The sequence below is a fragment of the Pteropus alecto genome, unplaced genomic scaffold (genome assembly GCF_000325575.1).
Source record: "Pteropus alecto unplaced genomic scaffold, ASM32557v1 scaffold69, whole genome shotgun sequence".
In the NCBI taxonomy this organism is placed as follows: domain Eukaryota; kingdom Metazoa; phylum Chordata; class Mammalia; order Chiroptera; family Pteropodidae; genus Pteropus; species Pteropus alecto.
The window spans coordinates 654,891-674,657 of NW_006494610.1; the positions used below are offsets into that span (position 1 = coordinate 654,891).

Sequence of the window (19,767 nt, forward strand, 5' to 3'; positions counted from 1 at the left end):
GAAAAGGAAAGAAAAGAGAAAGAAAGAAAGAAAGAAAGAAAGAAAGAAAGAAAGAAAGAAAGAAAGAAAGAAAGAAAGAAAGAAAGAAAGAAAGAGCAAGAAAGATGAAGGAAGGAAGACAGACGAAGGGAGGGAGGGAGGGAGGGAAGGAACGAAAGGGAAGGGAAGGGAAGGAGGGAGAGACAGACAGACAGACAGACTGGAGAAATAAGGTAACTCATCTAAGATCCTACAGCTAATGACAGAGCTTGAATTCAAACCAAGTTGACTGGAATCAAGAAAGAATTTTCTTTACCACTACTATATTGGTGGACTCTTCCCATGGAGACCTAAATCCCACCCAAATGGAAGAGATACTATATTATGCTTAAGTTTGTCATGTACTGAAACCCCATTCCCAGAAGCACAGATGGGTTTTTGAGTTGCATTTTTATAAACTACATGAGTATACCTCTGTGTTCCCTGTAATCACACCTTGATATGGCTATAAGAATGTCCACAGTTTCATAACTGAATTCACTGAAAATTGATTTTAACCTTCATACATAACCCTTTGATTAAAACTGTTGATGAGCCCCTGAATTGCAGGAAAACCACGAGGATCACTTCTCTATTACATTATACTATAATTGTGAGAGTGGATCTGAGGGTGAGGTGTGAAGGATTCCATCAGAACTATGTGACTTCATTAAATAAGGATTTGAAGTGAAACCTGCCTTGGCTAATTTTTCTTCTGCCTTTGATTTCCACAACAGGGTCTATCATCCTGCCTGCCTAGCCCTGTTCAACATAGACACACTAAGATAAAACACACTTGATGGGTAACTTGGTTACAAAATTAATCTAGATGAACCATAGAGGAATAGACCTAAGCACCACAAGTGGTGACAACCTGACAAGAGGGACTGGTTCTATCTGGGAATTATCTAGTCCCACAGAAGGAGGCAATGACAAGACGAAACCCCCATGATGGCCATCTGAGAACTGCAGTGGAATTCTCATTATCAAGTTTGCACCTTCCTCCCCTCTCTCTCCAGATTGGGCCTGCCTAGAAAAGAACAAAGCAATGTCAAAAGGCTAAAAAAATTATTTTCTAAACCGAAATCCTATTCCTAGTCAGATTATTAATCAAGTAATTAAGTATGAATAAAGACAGTCACATGTGCAGCAAAATAAACCAAGAACAATAAAGACATGTAAGTAACACAGAGCCTATGTATTTAACACAAAAAGGAAGGAAAAGAAAATTCTCAGGAAAATAGTGAAGGGAAGCCTCATAAGAGCGGCCTTGGAGATCACCCAGTCCAGACTGGATTAGAAGGATGGAGAACTACTTAGGTCAATCTCAGGGGAAAGAAAAATGGATAGGTTATCTGACTCCAGCTTGTTTCAGGAGCTTTATAGTTTTATCAAATAATTTGGGGCTTCAGTCTGTGATTAAAATTATACCAATTAATTATATTAATTATGAACAAATGAAAAGATGAGGCAATTACGACTAGGAAAATCAAGTTGTGCAAGGAAGGACAACTCTCTATTCAGTGCAGGGCTCTGTCCTGGAAAGGTGCTTCAATTAGACAGTCTAGAGAAGTCACAGGACAAAGACCAGCAGACTGCAACACCAGCAAACCACACTATGGTGTCTGTCCTTGGACTCACCCACTCACAGGAGCCATCGAACTCCCCTCCAAGTTGATGTCACTGTCCTAGGAATGGCCCATAAGCTGCCACACTGATGGCAATGTGGAAGCTCCCTGGCTCTGAGAATAGCCACTAGTCTCTTTGCCTTCCCTGAGCTTCTGCACTCATACTTTCAGATACTACGCAGTTCTTAAAACTGTTCACGACCTGTTCCCCTCACTCCTATTTTGAGGTTCATGGAGATACTGTATCATCTATATTTGTCATCAGTATTATCCATTAGCTTTGGTTTTACTATACTAGTTGCTCTGGCTAATTATATAAAGAGTTTCAAAACCTATGCCACTATCATTTCTCAGAATCCTCTACTATTTGATCTTTTAAGCTATGTTCAAGCATTATTTTAATAAAAATAAAATTTAACTTTAAAGAGAGAAATACAGAGAGCATCAGAGGAGTCTCAACTTCCTCGATAAGGATTTTAATTAACTTCTTGTTAAAAATTAAAAATAAATATTGAAGTCCCATTATGCTATGATGTACACACAGCATTGACTTTTAAAACTACATGACGTCCAGTAGCAATAGGTGTATCCAGCACCAACACCTCGGTTTCTAAATATCACTTTCCAATAAAAGAAACCGGGGCTCTTTGGAGAAATTGATTCTAGATCTGGGGCTGGGAAAATTCTATATAAACCAAGACTGTCTCACAGGAGCAGAAAGTAAGGAAGTGCTCAAAAAGCAAAGGGATGAAGACATCTCAAAAGGACACAGGAGCCAACCTAAAAAGCTCCCGGTAGCTGAAGCAGGAACAACAAAAGAAATAATGTGCCAATAGACTGTAAATATTATTGCAGATAAAATACAGGATGACTAGTTAAATTTAAATAGTTAATAATATTTTAGTATAAGTATGCCTCGCTGCAATATCTGAAAATGTCAATTTCTACATATCATTGATAGGTTGATATATATAACTATAGACTATGTAATTTTCTTTTATTATATAATATATATAATTGTATATAGAATATATAATTCTCTTCCATAACATAGCTTAATCTTCTCAACCATTCCTTTCATCTCTTCTAAATGATACTAAATCTAAAAGCTTTTCCAGAAGTTAGTGATAATATCTATGACTTAGATGGATGCTACCTTGCAATCATAAACAAGATTATGGGGGCCAGTTTGGGGAAAACCAGATAATCAAGTCTCCTCATAAATGTTGCATTAATAATATTTATTTCAGCTTCATTAACACAAATTGTGATACAAAATGCGTGCTGTATCATACAGTTTAATTAAATTGAAGTGTCAATACTCTTCTAGCAGTTGACATTACTTGCCATTTTGGCTCTCATGGAGTTTAATATTTAAAATTTATGAAGTGGCATGTATTTCTTAGCAAGAAGAGAGAATCGAAATTCTCTTAGCATTCTCTTCTTACCTTTTAAACTCTTAGAGCATCTATTCCAAAGGTTCTAAGTATTAAATTAAATCTGAAAAAACTACTTAATTTAAAAAGATCATAAGGTTTTTATACAAAGTTAAATGCAAGCCAGTCTTGAAATATGAGTTTCAGTAAAAATTTTACGGTCAAAAACCATCCATCACCTCAGATCTTCATACCTCCTTAGATCAAAAGGCAAGACACAATAGAGATTTTAGAAAATTCCATCTTAATGAAAAGGATTTCTCTTTAAAAAGATTCAAGGTCTAGTTTTTGAATCTTAAAATATTTACACTGAAAACAAAATATGACAAGTGAACAAATTTTAACATTTATTCTGAAATGACGTTCTTTGTGAACTTGCAAAATTCCGAACTATCCATATTGCCCACAAACATGGTAAAGTTCAATATCCATTCCAAGGGTTTGAAATAAGAAAGGATTTTTAATTATAAATTCCTCTAACTGAAAACAACTACAAAAAAAAAAAAAAAAGGATTCTTCCAAAAATAAGTTGAATCATTTCTCATTTGCTTGCTGGGTGCTTATGAATAGAGAGTGTGTATATACTTTGCTCAAGCGCACACTCCTACTTCCAAAACGTTATATCACCCTGGGAGAGAAAGCATTGTAAGGCACTGATAAAGCCACCTGTCCTTTCCCAGCACAACGTGCTGCTCCGCTGAGAGAGCTGCTCCTCCTGTTTACCCACTGATAAGGAAGAAGACTGCACTTACCGAGCTGGGGCTGGAGTGCCGCCTAACTTTAGGAGATTCTTTGCCCGTGGAGGAGGTCTTAAAGTTAATGCAAGCATTGTTCTCCGAATGCACCCTCTTTACTTGGTTAGTTGGTTTCTCGAACGGGTCAAAAGTGCTCTGTGTCCTCTGAACCCTGACTTTTTTATCCTCAGGAATTGTGTCCAGGGGTTTGATCACTGAGTCCATTCCCTGGCAGTTCCGTGTAGACATCTTTGTGACACATATCTGGGAGTGGGAAAAAAAAAAAGAAATTAAACTCAGAACTCTCCCCCTGAAACTTTAACATCAAAAACATGCTGATTTGTTACTCTAGAAAACATGTACTTTTAATTTTAGGAAAGACCTAACAAGGCCACATTCTAAAAGCTATACCGGCTTAAATCACAACATGAAAAATTCCTCATAATCATTCTGCTTGTATTTGCTTAGGGCTGACACTAAAAATGCTATCTCTGAAAAGAGAAATTTAAGATCTACAATGCTCGTGCCCTAAAGTGGTTCTTGAACTCTGTAATATGTTTCACCATCTGACTGCAAGTCGAATTATTTCTGATTCATTAAGAAGTCGGATAACTTGCCTTAATTAAACAGTATGGAGATTCCTCAAAAAACTAAGACCTGACCTACCATGTGATCCAGCAATTCCTCTACTGGATATTTGCCCCAAAGACTTGAAAACCCATATCCAAAAAGAAATTTGCACACCAATGTTCATAGCAGCATTATTCACAGTGGCCAGGACATGGAAGCAACCGAAGTGTCCTACAATAGATGACTGGCTAAAGAAGCTGTGGTACATATATACAATGGAATATTACTCAGCCATAAGAAGAGATGAAATACTGCCATTTGCAACAACATAGATGGACCTCGAGATAATCATGCTAAGCGAAATAAGCCAGATAGAAAAAGTTGAAAATCATATAGTATCACTTATACGTGGGATAGAAGCCTAAAAGCAACAAATGAACAGGACAAATAAACAGAGACTCACTGTCATGGACATTCAACTAGTGGTTACCAAAGGGTAAAGGGGTGGGGGAGGGAGGAGGTAGACAGGTAAAGGGGGGTCAAATATGTGGTGACAGAAAGAAATCTAACTATGGGAGGTGAACACACAGTGTAAACATATATATGCCTTACTTGTAAAGTGTACAGCTGAAATTTATTGGATTTCGTTAACCGATGTTACCATAAAAAATAAATAAATTTTTTTTAAAAAAATCAGTTGAGCTAAATCATATGGGTATTCTAACTGATGGGCCATCATGGAAGCAGCTAACAAAAGCTACAGAAAAGACACCATAATATTCTTCAAAAGTTTTATGCTTGAATATATATATAATCTGTCCCTATCTTGAATTCACCCCCAAACTAGAAGAGGGCATTTTAAAAAACTAATGGCTAGAGATGTTGAAAATCTGAAAATAATGTTTTTTAATATCAAAAAATAATGGATAAAAAGGACTAATACTGTAAAAAAATGAGTAACAGTTATTTTTAAATTTTGTTTACATTACTGCACTAGACCCTTATTTCCTTCCCAGCTTCCCCACTCACTCTCTTCCTGCACGGCCTGCCCCACTGTCTCAGCTGATTTTAGCCTCTCTGACTTTTCCTCCTGGTTTTCTACTTTATGTTCTAATCCTTTAATTCCCTCTATACTCTTAAGACTTTGTTGTTCTTATTAAATAATCTTTATGGCCTCTAGCTTGTCTATAAAGCTAGGTAACTTTATTATTCTCTCTAGAGAAAAGATAACTCTGAAATTGCTTTTAAAGTTTTTTTTCTTCTTGTGAAAAGTTTCCACATTCTTATTTAAAACGTCAGGAAAACAGGAAAATCCAATACTGTTAAAGCAAAAATATAATATATATGGGATGATTCCACGTGAGGAATAAATCTATCTATGTGTACGAAGAGCTATCAATAGATACAGATATACATGCCAACAGACACAAACATATAGATATCTGTATGTGTACGTATGAGCACAGTGAAATGTACAGAAGGAAACACACCAAACCATGTGTGTTATCTAGCATCCGCTCCGTCCTAAAAGCGTGTCTCAACTGCTAAGCACCAATTAAATTCCAGTTAAGTCAAATGAGAAAGATATCATCATACTTTTAACAGACTAGAAAATAGCTGAAGACGTCTTTAAAGACTCAAGGCAGAGTCGTCTACTCATGATCATAAACTCACAATTTATCACAAGGAGATGAGATGAACTCAACATTTTTAAGGGTTTATGTGTCCTTCTTAAAGACATGAAAGCAATATACAATAGATGTGATGTAGATGTGAAACCACCCACATCACCGAAGCAACTGAATTATAATTATAATATATAAACACCTGGGCTGGAGAGGTCAACAAACCCCAAGCACAAGAGATACAAAGGAAATAATACAAAGGCACACCAACATCAAATTGCTTAAAACCAGTGATAAAGAAAAGATCATAAGGAGCCAGAGGGGAAAAAGAAGTACTTTAAAAGGTAAGTATGACAGTAAATATTTAGAAACTAAGTAATACAAAAGAGGAATTAGAAAAGTATCTTGAACTAAGTGAAAATAACACAAAATACCTCAATGGCAAGATGTAGCTAAAGTACTTTAGCTATAGAAAAATTTTTAGTATTAAGTGCATATAGTAGAAAAGAGGAAAGGTCTCAAAGCAATAAGATTAGACCTTAAAATACTAGAAAAAAAAGAATGGAAATGCAAACAGAACAGAAGAATTAAAATAAATAAATATCAGAGTGGAAATAAATGACATAGAAAAATAGAAAACAATAAAGAAAATTGCTGAAACCAAAAGCTGGTTTTCAGAGAAGATCAAAAACAAACAAACAATAAAAGATAAACCTCTAGCCAAATTGGTAAGGACAAAAAGGTGAAAAACATACATTGCCAATATCAGAAATGAAAGCGGTAAGTAACATCACCATAAATTCTATAGATATTATAAACAACTTTATGCCAATAAACTCAGGAGCTTAGATGAAACGAATCCCTTGAAAGATAAAAACTACCAAGGCTCACAGACAAAAATTCCAGGGCCAAACAGCACCACCAGTTAAGTAAACCAAACATTTAAGAACAATATAATACCAGCTCTACAAAAACTCTTCCAAAAAACTGAAGAGGAGGGAATAATTCCCAACTCATTATATGAAGCCAGCATCATTCCAACACCAAAACCAGACAAAAACATTACAAGAAAACTACAGTTCAATTTCTCTCATAAATATAGATGCAAAGAATATTGGCACATTTTTAACAAATTGAATCCAATAATATATAAAAATGATAATAACCCATGAAAAAGTAGTATTAATCCCAAGAAGGCAAGGTTGACATTAAAAAACATGTAATTCATCATTTTAATGTTCAATTGTGGGAAGTCTCTCAAATGGTTCTCAGTGGTGGCCACTTCCAGGTAGTCATACTTATTTAGTCCCCAGATCTTGAGTATGGGCTGCATTTGTTGATTTGTATCCAACAAATGGCAGAAATCATAGGATACCACTTCTCAGAAAAGATTATAAAAGACTATGGCTTCTGTAGTGGTACTCTCGTCCTCTCAGTGCTAACTTCTCTCTTAGATCACTAGCCCTGAGGAAAGCCAGCTGCCACAGCACAAGGCAGCCCTGGGGAGAGACGCACGTACAGAAGGACTGAGGCCTGAAAACAACATGAGTTATGCTTTCAAATGCGACCACGGTCCTGGCTTCTGCTTGACTAGAACTTTATGAAAGACCCTGAGCCAGAGGCACCCAGCGAAGAAACACCTGGATCTTAGACTCACAAACAACGTGAGATAAAAATTGTTTGTTGTTTTAAGATGCTATTTGGGGGTAAATTTTATGTAGTAATAGATAACTGATATGCAGATCTTTTTTGAAAATCATATGATCATATCCGTAGACTCAGAAAAAGCATTTGACAAAATCCAGTACTTACTCATGATAAAAACTCAACAAATTAAAAATAGAAGGAAACTTCCTTAACTTTAAAAAGGGCATCTACAAAAACTACAGCTAATGTAAAACTTAATGGTAAGAAGTCTTTCTCCTAAGAACAGGAACGAATCAAGGATGTCCACTGTCATCATTTTGATTAAACAACGTATTTTAAATTCTACACAATGCCACAAAAACAAGAAAAAGGCAATATAAAGCATTCACACTGGAAAAGAAGAAATATTAGCAAAGGCTAAATGACAAATGTCACTTCAACATGTCAGCAAAAGAAAGAAGAGCTGGAAGGGCATCATCAAAGCTAAAGGAATGAATTTAATTCTTATCCAGTTCATGAAATCATATAAACTCATATAAACCTTTCGTTTGCTTCCCTTCAAGCTACCAATTCCGACAAAACTAAGACTCACAAGGTTGTTAACTTTAGGAGACAGCGGTACTCCGATTAGAAATCTTGATAACTGAGTCTATGCAATTTAAGTAAGAGAAAGTGTTACAGAATCTACTGCAAGTAAAGCTTGATGTCCTCCCTCAGGCCTTACATTAAGGACCCTACAATATGTTTTCAATCAGGTAGTCTCTCATTTAATGGATCTGACTACGACACACCTGATAACTAAAAATCAGTACAAGCTATATACCTGTGGAAAACCCGCTTCTCCAAGGCATTCTACCATTAAGACAGAAGAATGGCAGTCTTTTTCCAATTTTTAAGAGGAAAAAGTATTTTGACAAAATTTTCTAAACTTAAAATACTTCCCACAAACATTCGTAGGCATTTCACATTCCTCAGTTTTGTCGTCTACTAGCAAATGATAAAATACAAGTAGAAAACAATAGTTAACATAAAATAACCTTCTTGGAAATAGTATACTTACATGGAAACATGCCTATGGTTGTGATTTTACTACATTCACAAATATATTTCTTGCTAGTTGGCTCCTGGTTCATGTGATAATTTTAAAACAAATCCATATCCCACAACAGTTTGCAGGGTACCATGTTTTCCAGGCACCCCATCAGCGGAACACATTTGAGACTCAGCACGCTCTTGTCCAGCTGGATACAGGCAAGAATATTGTTCACATGACTGCCCCCTTTTCCTACAGAGCCCTACACAGAGCCCAGCTCACTGTGAAGCTCAATAAGGTTCTGTCAAATTAATAAATTGGATTTAAGAAGATTCAATCAAGTAAGCAATCTTCATGCTCTCTCGCTAAAAAATGGCTGCAGCTCTTTTATTATCCAACAACTGTCAAAAAAAAAAAAAACCAGCAGAATTGACACAAAAATAATAAACGTACATACAGGAAATACTATCAACAAAAGTAAGATTTTTTTCAAACTACAAGCTCACAGTGATGAGCAGAGTTCTAAAATGACACCCAGTATCCCTCACCTTTGAACACAATCATCTCTCTTTTGAATGTGAATATGATGAGATATCATTCCCATGATTACGCTATGAAATAGGGCAAAGAGATAATCCTGAGTGGGCCTGACCTAATCAGGAGAGCCCTTTAAAAGTAGGGCATTTTCCTCAGTTAGTCACAGAAGAGAAAGAGAGATGCGACCTGGCTAAGTTGGAAGAAAGCAAATATATTTCATGCTGTGAACTGAAACAGGAGCCATGGAGCACAGTCTGCAAGGCATCCTCTAAGAGCTAGGAGTGGTCAGTGGCTGAAAACTAGCAGGAAAATGGGGACCACCATCCTACAACCACAAGGAAATAAGTTCTTCCAACAACCGCCGAGCTTGTAAGAGAATCCTGAGCCCCAGGGGAGAACCACAACCACGCCCAATGCCCTGATTTCAGCCTAGAGAGACCTAGGGCAGAGAAACCAGCTATGCCATGCCTGAATTTCTAACCTACAGAAACTGAAATAACCTAGTATATTTGTGGTAATGTGTTACACAGCAATAGCAAATTAATACTGAAATTGCTTGAAGCACTCTGATATTTGAGCAGAATGTTCTTAGGAACATTTTGCAGATATCACTTTCTGAATTTGATACACTGTATCAGATCCACAAAAAAATAAATGATGATTTTTATGACCACTATCAATAAATGACCACACACTGAGAGTTTTCTGCAGGACTCCATCTGCATAAAGCTCATGAACAAGTTCTGAACATAATTAAATTTATACACAATTTATACTAGTCTCCACTTCGCCTGGGGTTTAAGTGAATAATACTAGTATAAGCACCTACTTTGTGCATGCATCTTCATCCAGGAAAGTAACACTTGAGTTTTCCACAAAGGGCAAAGTGACCGTTTTGGAAGAGTTTCAAGTTTCCAATCTTTGAGACAAACAACTTAAACGTGATCTGGCCATCTCTGTTAACCATAAGCACAACAGAAAGCAGAATCCAGGCCCTTCACAGAAATATGAGAAACCAGACCTGCTGACCTCAAGCGTGAGCTTGTTAGGCAAGGCACCCTGCAGACCCTGAAGAGGATAGGACGGGCGGGGTCTGTTCTGGAAAAGGATGCAGGCAAGGTGAAGTAAGAATTGTGCTCATCCTCCCAGAAAGCTGTAATTTCTGGCAGCTCATAAGATAAAATCACTGAAGTGCCCAGGGCACATGAAGAGAAGAGCGAACAGACCAGAGTCCTAGCAATGAAAGAGGGTTCCAGAAGCCAGATTGTACACTGCTGCTGCTCCCCAGTGCTCAAGTCTTCATCTGGAGCCTTCCCTCAGCCTGCCAGCAATCTAAACAAATACTTCCCCACCCCAAGTAAAAGTTACTTGTCTTTCTTCCCACAATAAAGTGCTTATGGTCAGTGCACCAGAAAGTTTTGAAGACAGATATAACTTCATACTGTAAGAAAACTAGAGAGCAGAAGCATGACACGTCAAACTGGAAAAAATTAATGGGAACCCATAACCTCAAAAGGGCAGATTTTTCCAACCACCAATCGTAGCCCTTTGATCCACTACTAACTTTCATGTGCACCTGTAGTGCCCAGATCTTGGTCTATGTTCCAATTCTCCACTTTATATAAGAAGAAGAATCCTTGGAAGGTGACCTGATTCCAGTTCACAGGGCAGGAAGCACAAAACAGCTGTGAAATATCCAGCTGCTACCAGAAAACTAGGATCCTTTCCAAAACATCAGGGACACTGCTAGAAGGACAAAGGAACCTTCCGATAGGGGTTCTACTGGCCAGACTGTGATTATGTATTTGAGCATCAAAAGGAAAATAAAATTATGGTTAAATGGAACAAGTTGAGTTATTGAAAAACCATGAGTTCATTATGATTTCAAGAGAGAAAAGTTAATACAAAGAGCAAATGGCAGTTATAAAAGAAGGATGAATATAATAAGATATGGTTAGTTTTAACACATGGAAATGTGAGTTAGCCAAGTATAAAAAGCAGAAACTGTAGCTAGAATAGGAATGATTGATCAGAGCCTGTGGAGAGAGGGTCTATGCAGCACAAGTGTAGAAAGATCAGCAACACAGGATATTCCGGCGATGACAGACCAGGTCAATATAACACGAGACTAAAAGGCATGCGATGTCACCTAAGCAACATTTTACAAAGAATATATCTAGTGGAAAGACACGGACAGCAAAGAAAAATTATGTAAAACCAATGTAGAAGGCATTTTTTGGAAATAAGTTAAATTTAATGACTACGTGAAATTTAACCCTTAAAAAGAAAACACAACTTAACTGCTAACCAGTGACTCAGATCTGAATCACTCTGGAAAAAGCAACCAAGACTCCAACAGTCTACAACTCAGATCCTATAACCCTTGCTATTCTGAGAAGGCATTGTTTTACTTGTGGATCTGTAAAGATTACACAACACCAAGAAGTTTCAAAAAAGATTATTACTGAAACCCCTGGAATGGATTTAAATAAGTAAATCTATAACCCTAGGAAGATATAAAAAGAAATATAGAAATGATATTTAAATTAATTAAACCACAGCATTGGTGATTTAAAACAAAGTAAGTGTAAGTAACATAGTTTGCAATAATCATATTTGTGCATGTTTTCTTTGTTTCAGGTATCTGAAATATCTTAAAATAATCAGTCACACTAACTTAGTATTTGAAATTAAGTGAATTTAATTGTCAATAATAAATGCTTAAATAGATTGAGACAAATGGCTTTCACTGTCCTGTACACATACTTTATTAGTAACCTCAGCACAGGGCACATCAAGCTGTAGACTTCCTCCCACACCAAGCCATGGACCCACCATACTGTTCAAGACTCTTCAAAACTTACCTTTGCTCAGAAGCCCTTGCTAATTAAATCCCACCCACTCAGACAAATCCTTCACTGAGAATACAGCTCCATAACTGTGCATTTAGTCTGCTCCAGAATTCTGCATACCCTGGATTGTAATTCTTTTTTGCAATACTTTAATCTTGACAACCTGACTGTCTCTGCCAAAGGACAGAAACTGGGTTTCTATTCATTTTTTACTCCACCCCCACCCCACCCTAAGAGCACCTTTTCCTTCAAATCTCTGCTTGAAGGGTGTGGTAAAGGTTTTTTGACTAACTTATGGAAGGTAAGGAGCTTCCACAGGATAAAGTGGTTTTCTCGAATCATGGGACTGGAAGAAAACACCTTTGGTGCCGCTGCCCAAAGCCAATCACAGTGGACAGCTGTGCTACCAGTACTGCCTGCAAAGAACAGACATTCCAATAGTAATAGGAATTAAGGATATATTTTCTCTATGACTGCATTTTTTTACACTTCCTTGTTCCATTTAGAAACTGAAGTGACAAAATTTACATAAGCAGGGATGTCTCACGTACTTAAAAACATACCAAACTAAACTCCAGTTCTTTTTTTTTGCCAGTAAATTCAGCTAGAATTTCAAACCAGGTTAGAGACGCATCCACACATTTTGGCTGTTCATCTGAATCAGTTATTTTGGTTCACTCATTATTAACAGGGGTCTGTCTGTACACTATCCGGCAGAATCAAAACTCAGGAAAAATTGTTACAAATTCAAACAGTGTTAGAGGCTCCCAAAGTCACAGTTTGACCTACAATTTTAGCTTTGAGCTATGTAAAATCCAGACAACTGTCTACCATACTCACTGCAGTGGATTTGAAAGAGCACAACTTAATTCAGTTAAGGTTGGCATTCATTTCGAGTGAATTCATTTGGGCTGAAAATTGTCCCTTTGAATCAACCATTTTCAGGTGATCGGCATTTTACTGAGTTCAGAGTGTGATCTTCTCTGCTTCTTCACTCCACACTCTTGATGAAGGCAGATACCAGAATAAAAATTAGTTTAAAGGATTCAAGTTGACCCATAGCAAATATGCATCATGCATCAGGCAGTAAGCTAAGTCATGGTCTTTTGACATTCATAAAAGGAATACCCATCACAGGTCCAATGCAAAACTAAAATAAGCAAAAATCTTCACACTCAACCTCATACATTTGTTCTTCCTTTCACCCATTACCCAGTGAGGGCCTGATGGCTTTCTCCTACTCAGTATCTTCTCTCAAAATCTGCTCCCAATAAAAAGCCATCATCAATCACTTAAAGTTTTTGAACCCTTAAATCAGTGTACTACTTCCCCCAGAATAATTTAAACTTTAAGCAAAATACATAATCAAAAGCTTCATCCCTTGTAAAAGGTATTTCAGCTATCGGGCATAAGTGGGCAAGGTATTTGGAGTGGGGCTGGAGGTTTCTAATACCACCGGAATTATAACCCGTGAGAGCAGCCTTTATCTCTAACATAAACCTGTAAGATCTAAAAGTAAAAGTAAAAGTATGTTGTCCTCTCTTTAATTATAGTCTTCTCTTTTTTTTTCTAGAGAGAGAGTGTGTGTGTGTGTGTGTGTGTGTGTAGGTGGTAATGTGAATGGCTGGAGCAAAAAAATAGGGTGTGTTATCTATATGTGTATAGAGGGATATACACATGAATGTACTTTTATTTATAGCTATGTTTTATCAGAACCAAGATCTTGCCTGAAATCATCTTCAGAACATTAGCTAATATAGAGACAAACCTCCTTCTCTATATTAGCTACATAAGCCAGAACTAAATGACTTAGAACAAGTCACTTAAACTCTGGGTCTCAGTCGTCTCATCTGTAAAATGAGACAGCTGGAGTGAACAGCCCTTAAGATCTTTCATACCTCAACTGTTCTATTATAAACTCTAGGCAGCAGTTTGCAGCTGGTAAATGATTTTAAACAGATCAACTAGATAAGGCCAGACACATAAATTCACTCCTTTGCGCTTCCTTTTACATTCCATTTCCCTTAGGACTTTAGGGTTTAGAAAGGAGGCAGCCGGGTTCACACCGTGAACACCTCCCTGACAGCTCTGTCTCTGCAGGGCTTCCTTAAAGCTAAGGCCCCGGCTTCGTTTCTCAGTGATGGAGCCTGGGCCTTTTGGCTAAGGAACTGTTTGTAAGCAGCACGGTGCACCAGTAACTCTGTAGCACATCTAGCGATCTTGGTTCTAATAAATAAATGGTTGTGCCCCTATGTCACTGTCACTGTCGCAACCAAAAACGCCCTAAGAACTGAGTCATTTTTAGATTGCACTTCATAATTTGTCACTTAAATATATGCTGTTTTATATGCTTTCATGTAAGCAACTGTGGAATTTGTTTTCATGTGTTTGGTTTATTTTGCTGGGGTGGGAGGAGGTCTTTGTTTTGCTCTGTTTCTCATGTGTTCATTGTATTTCTATGACAAGACTCTATGTACCTTGAGCACAGGAACCTTATCTTCCATTTCTTTAATGTCTCCAAAGCCCAAAAGGCAGCATGAGCAGGGTGTTCTGTTAATACTTAAAATTGGACTGTTTTCCTTACTGTACGCCTTCCCTTTTAACTAAACACAGGCCATTTGAAAAACTAGCCCTAAGAAAACTACATAACAATAAGGCACCTTCTGAGCCTAGATATTTCCCAGTCAATGAAAGGCTTTCACCAGCTGTTCCCACTCACCAGAACTCAATGTCTATTATTGTGATTTAATTTAAAAATGCTTATTTTTCTACTGACTGGTTTCTTTGGGGTCTGACCCAATTTCATTTAAATCCTGAATCCATGGCTGATGGACACAGTTGAATGGAGAACTCTTGAGGACATTACATTCCTTTATGCCACGTCAGCGACTGTAGTTTTGTTATACCCGGTACTGGCTTCAATGCTGACCACACCAAGAGGCTTGATCATTGCTTTACTAATTCAATTATGATAGATTTAGGTGGTCCTCCCAGCTGCTTGAACTTTTAATAAACATTGCTAAAAATAATTTCATTTAGTTGCTTTCCCTTCTGTTATAATTATACACGCGATCTAGATATAAAAAATAGTTTTTGCTCATAGGCTCACACCGAGATGCATATCTTTACTGACCTGTAGGTTCTTTATTTTGTCCAAATCATAATGATAAATTTAACATAAAGTTTAATGAACACTCATAGTCCAAGTAGAAACGCCATCTCTATTGTTAGTTGTGGCCCATACAGGTTTTTCTGCATGTAGTTATCTTTGGGGATCAGGATTTCATCTGGGATATTCTCTAACCCCTTGCTGCTTAAAGACCAGCAAGCACTGGCATCACCTGGAATTTCAGGCCCCCTCCGCTGCCCTTCCCACAGCCTCACTGAGTCAGAACCTGCATTTTAACAAGATTCCCCAGGGGATTTGTGCGCACATTAGTTTGAGGTGCAGCGCTCTAAACTGTGTAATGACAGATTCTGCTGCTACAGTCAAATAAGGGATTGAGTTTAGGAGAAAGATCGAGTCTTTCAGAGGCAAAATTTGTTTCAGTCTCTGGGTACAATACGAGTGATAAGCATTTCAATATTCCTTGGGTAACATTTTTGCTCAAACATCCCACAAAAGATCATGGTAATTTCAGATAATTCTTTAATATAATTTTGAACTCTGAAACAAAGTTTTTCAGTAAGACGCATCCAATATGTTTATATTGGGTATATAAATATTACTTATGAATTTTTTAAAGCAATAGGATTAGAGTGAGTTAGGAGTAGAAACAGAAAAATATTCATGAGTTATAACAGCCTATGTAACATTACTTCCTGCATGGAAGTGTATGGATTTATATGTTTATAATACAGAAGCACTATTTTGCCACTGGCCACCATTTATGGAAACAAAAAAAACTATCACAAAATTCTAAGAAGAATTAAACCCAGAATCTTGTTTTGTTCTTTATTTATTAGGTAGCTTTGGGGGAGGGGGGGGCGGGAAATTAGAAGGAATTCACTTCAAGATCCAGAAACAAGATTTTAAAGGGAACTTAACACTTGTGAAGAGTGCCATGTATCCTAAAAGAGGCCCTCCCCTGGACGGTGGGGGAGAAGCCCTATGCCCACATGGCATAACTGAACATTTCCCATTCCAGACTGGACAAAAGACAGGAACCTCTATTCTCAAACAGAAAGACATGGCAATTCTGCGGAAATCTGGGCCACTGTTTCCACTAAAAATGCACTAAATATCCCAAAAAGGTCAAAGGGATGAGGAAAAAGATATGTGAATTTTCTGACTCCTACTTGACATCCATAATTATATGCTGGTTAAAACTCCATCATGGAAAAAAAGAGTCAAGAGTGTAGCAGTGACATCGTATGACCAAATGAATACATAGTGTGGGGAGGTAAAATATTAGGATTAACTCTCTACTGCCTCCCCTCACCCATTTATATAGCCAGAGGGCTCAGAAATGGGGGGCATGAAATGAGAATCCCTATGGACAACAAGGGAGGGGCTTTGTTGAGATCTCACAAAGCAAAAGCCTATTCCAACCTACAAAATTCCCAGAGCGGCAGCAGGAAGTGGAATACCCATTGTTCACAAAACAGAAGAATCGAGCCACATAAAGTGGCTCACATTGCATGGCCAATTAGTTTTCTTCATCAAGACACTATTCCCTTAAAGCTCTTATTCTAGAAAAAAAAAAGTCTGCTCCTGTAAATAGGGACTTTCCCCCACTTCTCATAGAATTTACAGGTTTAAATATAGACTTTCTTCTTATTAGGTTTTGTCGTGGGTCCTACATGAGAAGGGGAAACCAGTGTGTGTTTTCAAAGGAAAGGGCCTGTCACCCTGGAGAGGTGTGTGATATAACCGGGCAAGGGGGACTGACTAATATGAACAAACTGCAGAAATTCAAAAACATCTACCATGTCAGAAGCACTAATAACCAATGAACGGCTCTGGCCGAACTCAGATTCACAGATGTTTGAAATCAGCAACATGGTCCAAGATGCTTTCTACCTGTACACATATGCTTAGCGTTTGAGGTTTTTGGTTTTTCCTTTTTTTTTTTTTTTTTTCATCATGAGGGGAGAAGCTGTCATTTGTCTCAAAGGCTGTGCAAACGACACTCTTAGGTACCTTCTGAATTTTGTTTCTCTTCTGAGTTTCACTGCACCACCCAGAGCTTCTTTGTACTAAACCAGGCTCGTTCTTCCTTCGTGTGTATACCTTTCAAATATCTGTAGCTCGCTATCCTGTCTCTCATGTAAGATAAAGCATCCAGAAAGCATAACAACATTAAAAATAGAAACTGAAAAGGCACTACTGGAGGTACTGACTGATCCATTAGGACTTGAATTTCTTTCCCTTGGTAACCATATGAACAGCATTTAAAAATAAATATTATAAATATTTTTAAATTCCTTCCCTGAAAGAGAAATAAAATTGTGTACTATCTTCCTACTCTGAAACAGATGGCTATATAAATAAATATAACACATCTCCTCACCTACATAACCACCTTTTTAATAAAATTTAAATGGATTATTAATACTTGGATAATAACTTAGTGATTAATATCAAGAGTGTTGTTACGAAGTTTAAAAGTTTAATGTTTTTAATCTAATAAAATAAATCTAGATGCAAACCCCACCAAAGAATTCAGAAAAATATAGGACATCGCTCAACATAGGACTGACTTTTGAAGCTATTAAATTTTTCAGGGAATCATATATGGGTCACTAACCACACAGAGCTTATAAAGAGAAACACAGGGAACAATGAACCTTTGGGGAGAAAATAGAATACAGCTTTCAATGCGGCTTTAACAATTGGTCCATCTATTGTAAAGAGCTGGAATTTCAGCAATAATAGATTTGACAGCAGTCCATTAATAATAGTCCTAACTGATTTCATGAGGACTGGCTCTGTAAACCTTTCCTGTGACTGAGACAAGTCAATAGTGAATCCTAACTGAGATACCCAAGGTGAATAGAGAAGAGCAGTGGGATACACATACCCTGCTGCTTGTCTGCCACCTGAAAACAACCCCCAGTGCTTCCAGGGGCATTTCATTGTCATCTTTTTATTTTTAACAAGATCTCATTTAGCTGAGGAATAAGCCACTGGGGCAAACTTTTATCAACTGGGCAGAAGAAGAAGTCTATAGAACATATATCCTTCCAAAACCTGCCAGTGATAAATAGAATACGGGAGCATTCTTTCACATCGTCCTCTTATCCACTCAAACCCAGTAACATAGAGAAACTGTCGTATATGCACCATTATCAAGCAAACTGGAGAAGGATCTTGGGCAATATATGATGCAAGCTGTGGAAATGAAAGATATCTATATAACGATGATAATCACAGTGATGGATATTATTACATAACAGTTACTATGAAAAATGCTTTGTAAGTATTTTCTCAATTAATCTCTACGACGACTCCACGAAGTGCTAATATTATCCCAATTTTACAGATAATAAAATTGAGGCACACAAGTAACATGTCCAAGGCCACACAGAGAGCAAACAGAGGAAATGGAATTTATTCCAAGATCTTGACTCCAGAGCCCAAGCTCTTGGACACAGGTTGTCTTCCCCACACATCCCCTGGGAATTCTATCCCAAGAGAAATAAAGGACAGACCTGATCTGCAACACTTCATTCTCTTCTCCTGATACAAAGGAAAAAAGCACTTTTAAAGCTGAGCAAAATAACTGCCCTCCCCTCCTTCTGCCAACTTCCGCCACCTAATTTAACCTACTCTTGACTAATCTGATTCTGCCTCATATAAAAAGAGAGGCCTGAAAAGCAAAGTAGTTAAGGGGCAGAAAGCATAAGATTCATTAAATAGGACAGGCTGATGGGTAAGAAGGGATGACTCAGGCATTGGACATTGATTGCCATATTGAACCTTCCTCCTCCATAAATGTTTTTGTTTCCTGAATAGTATGTTAAAGACATGGATGTAAACTACTGACTGATCCAGTCTAAGAATCATCAAATCAGTTACTGGCAGGTAAATGGACAACTCTGGGAGCCTTAACCTGGCTATGAGAAAAACCATCTGGGTTTAAGAGAAGCAATATCAGGAAGAAATTTGAGAAAGGCAATGCTATATGATGAAGCCAGGCTTACCTCATCCAGTAGAAAACTGCCTAATATGGCATCAAGCTTATACCCTCTAACGAGGAGGACCCCTGGGCTTTTTGGATTGAGTGTTCACTGAGAACAGCAGTGAGGAGTGAAAGACTTGCAGTGGACATCAGGAGACTGACTAGAGTCTCACTCTCCCATTGCCTGAAATGAATGACGATGAGCCAATGAGATAATACAACTGCTGAAATACCTGCCACTTCTAAGAGTCTGATTCTATAAGAGGACCTCAAGATAATCGATCTTGACTAATAAAGTTAGAAAGACTAACGGACTGCAAGCAGAGTGGGTACAATTCAAATATTAATAATAACAAAAGCCACAGTCCAGCCTTCCACTGAATCTTTCAGCTGATTATTGCTCTCTATCAGCAAAACACTGATGTGAAAATCTAAGTAGCCCAATTACCATGCTCAATTGCTAGGCCATGTAAAGAATCCAAATGTAATATATCCATAGATCGTCCCCTCAGTACATTTCTATTCCTCATTCCTTGCCCCTGCCCACTGGTTTGTTTTTAGTA

At 37.6% G+C, this 19,767-nt stretch overlaps 1 protein-coding gene across 2 annotated transcripts in view; it reads right to left on the reverse strand.

Annotated features, from left to right (window-relative positions):
• The window catches only part of CDK14 (cyclin dependent kinase 14), a 508,542-nt gene that overhangs the window by 382,056 nt on the left and 106,719 nt on the right, over positions 1–19,767 (reverse strand). The window contains exon 3 of one of the 2 annotated variants that reach the window (XM_006925698.3): positions 3,835–4,080. In XM_006925698.3, the coding sequence (XP_006925760.2) occupies positions 3,835–4,080 (246 nt within the window). Of the gene's footprint in view, positions 1–3,834; positions 4,081–19,767 lie in introns of those variants that run through there. The other variant, XM_006925699.3, reaches the window with a different exon arrangement.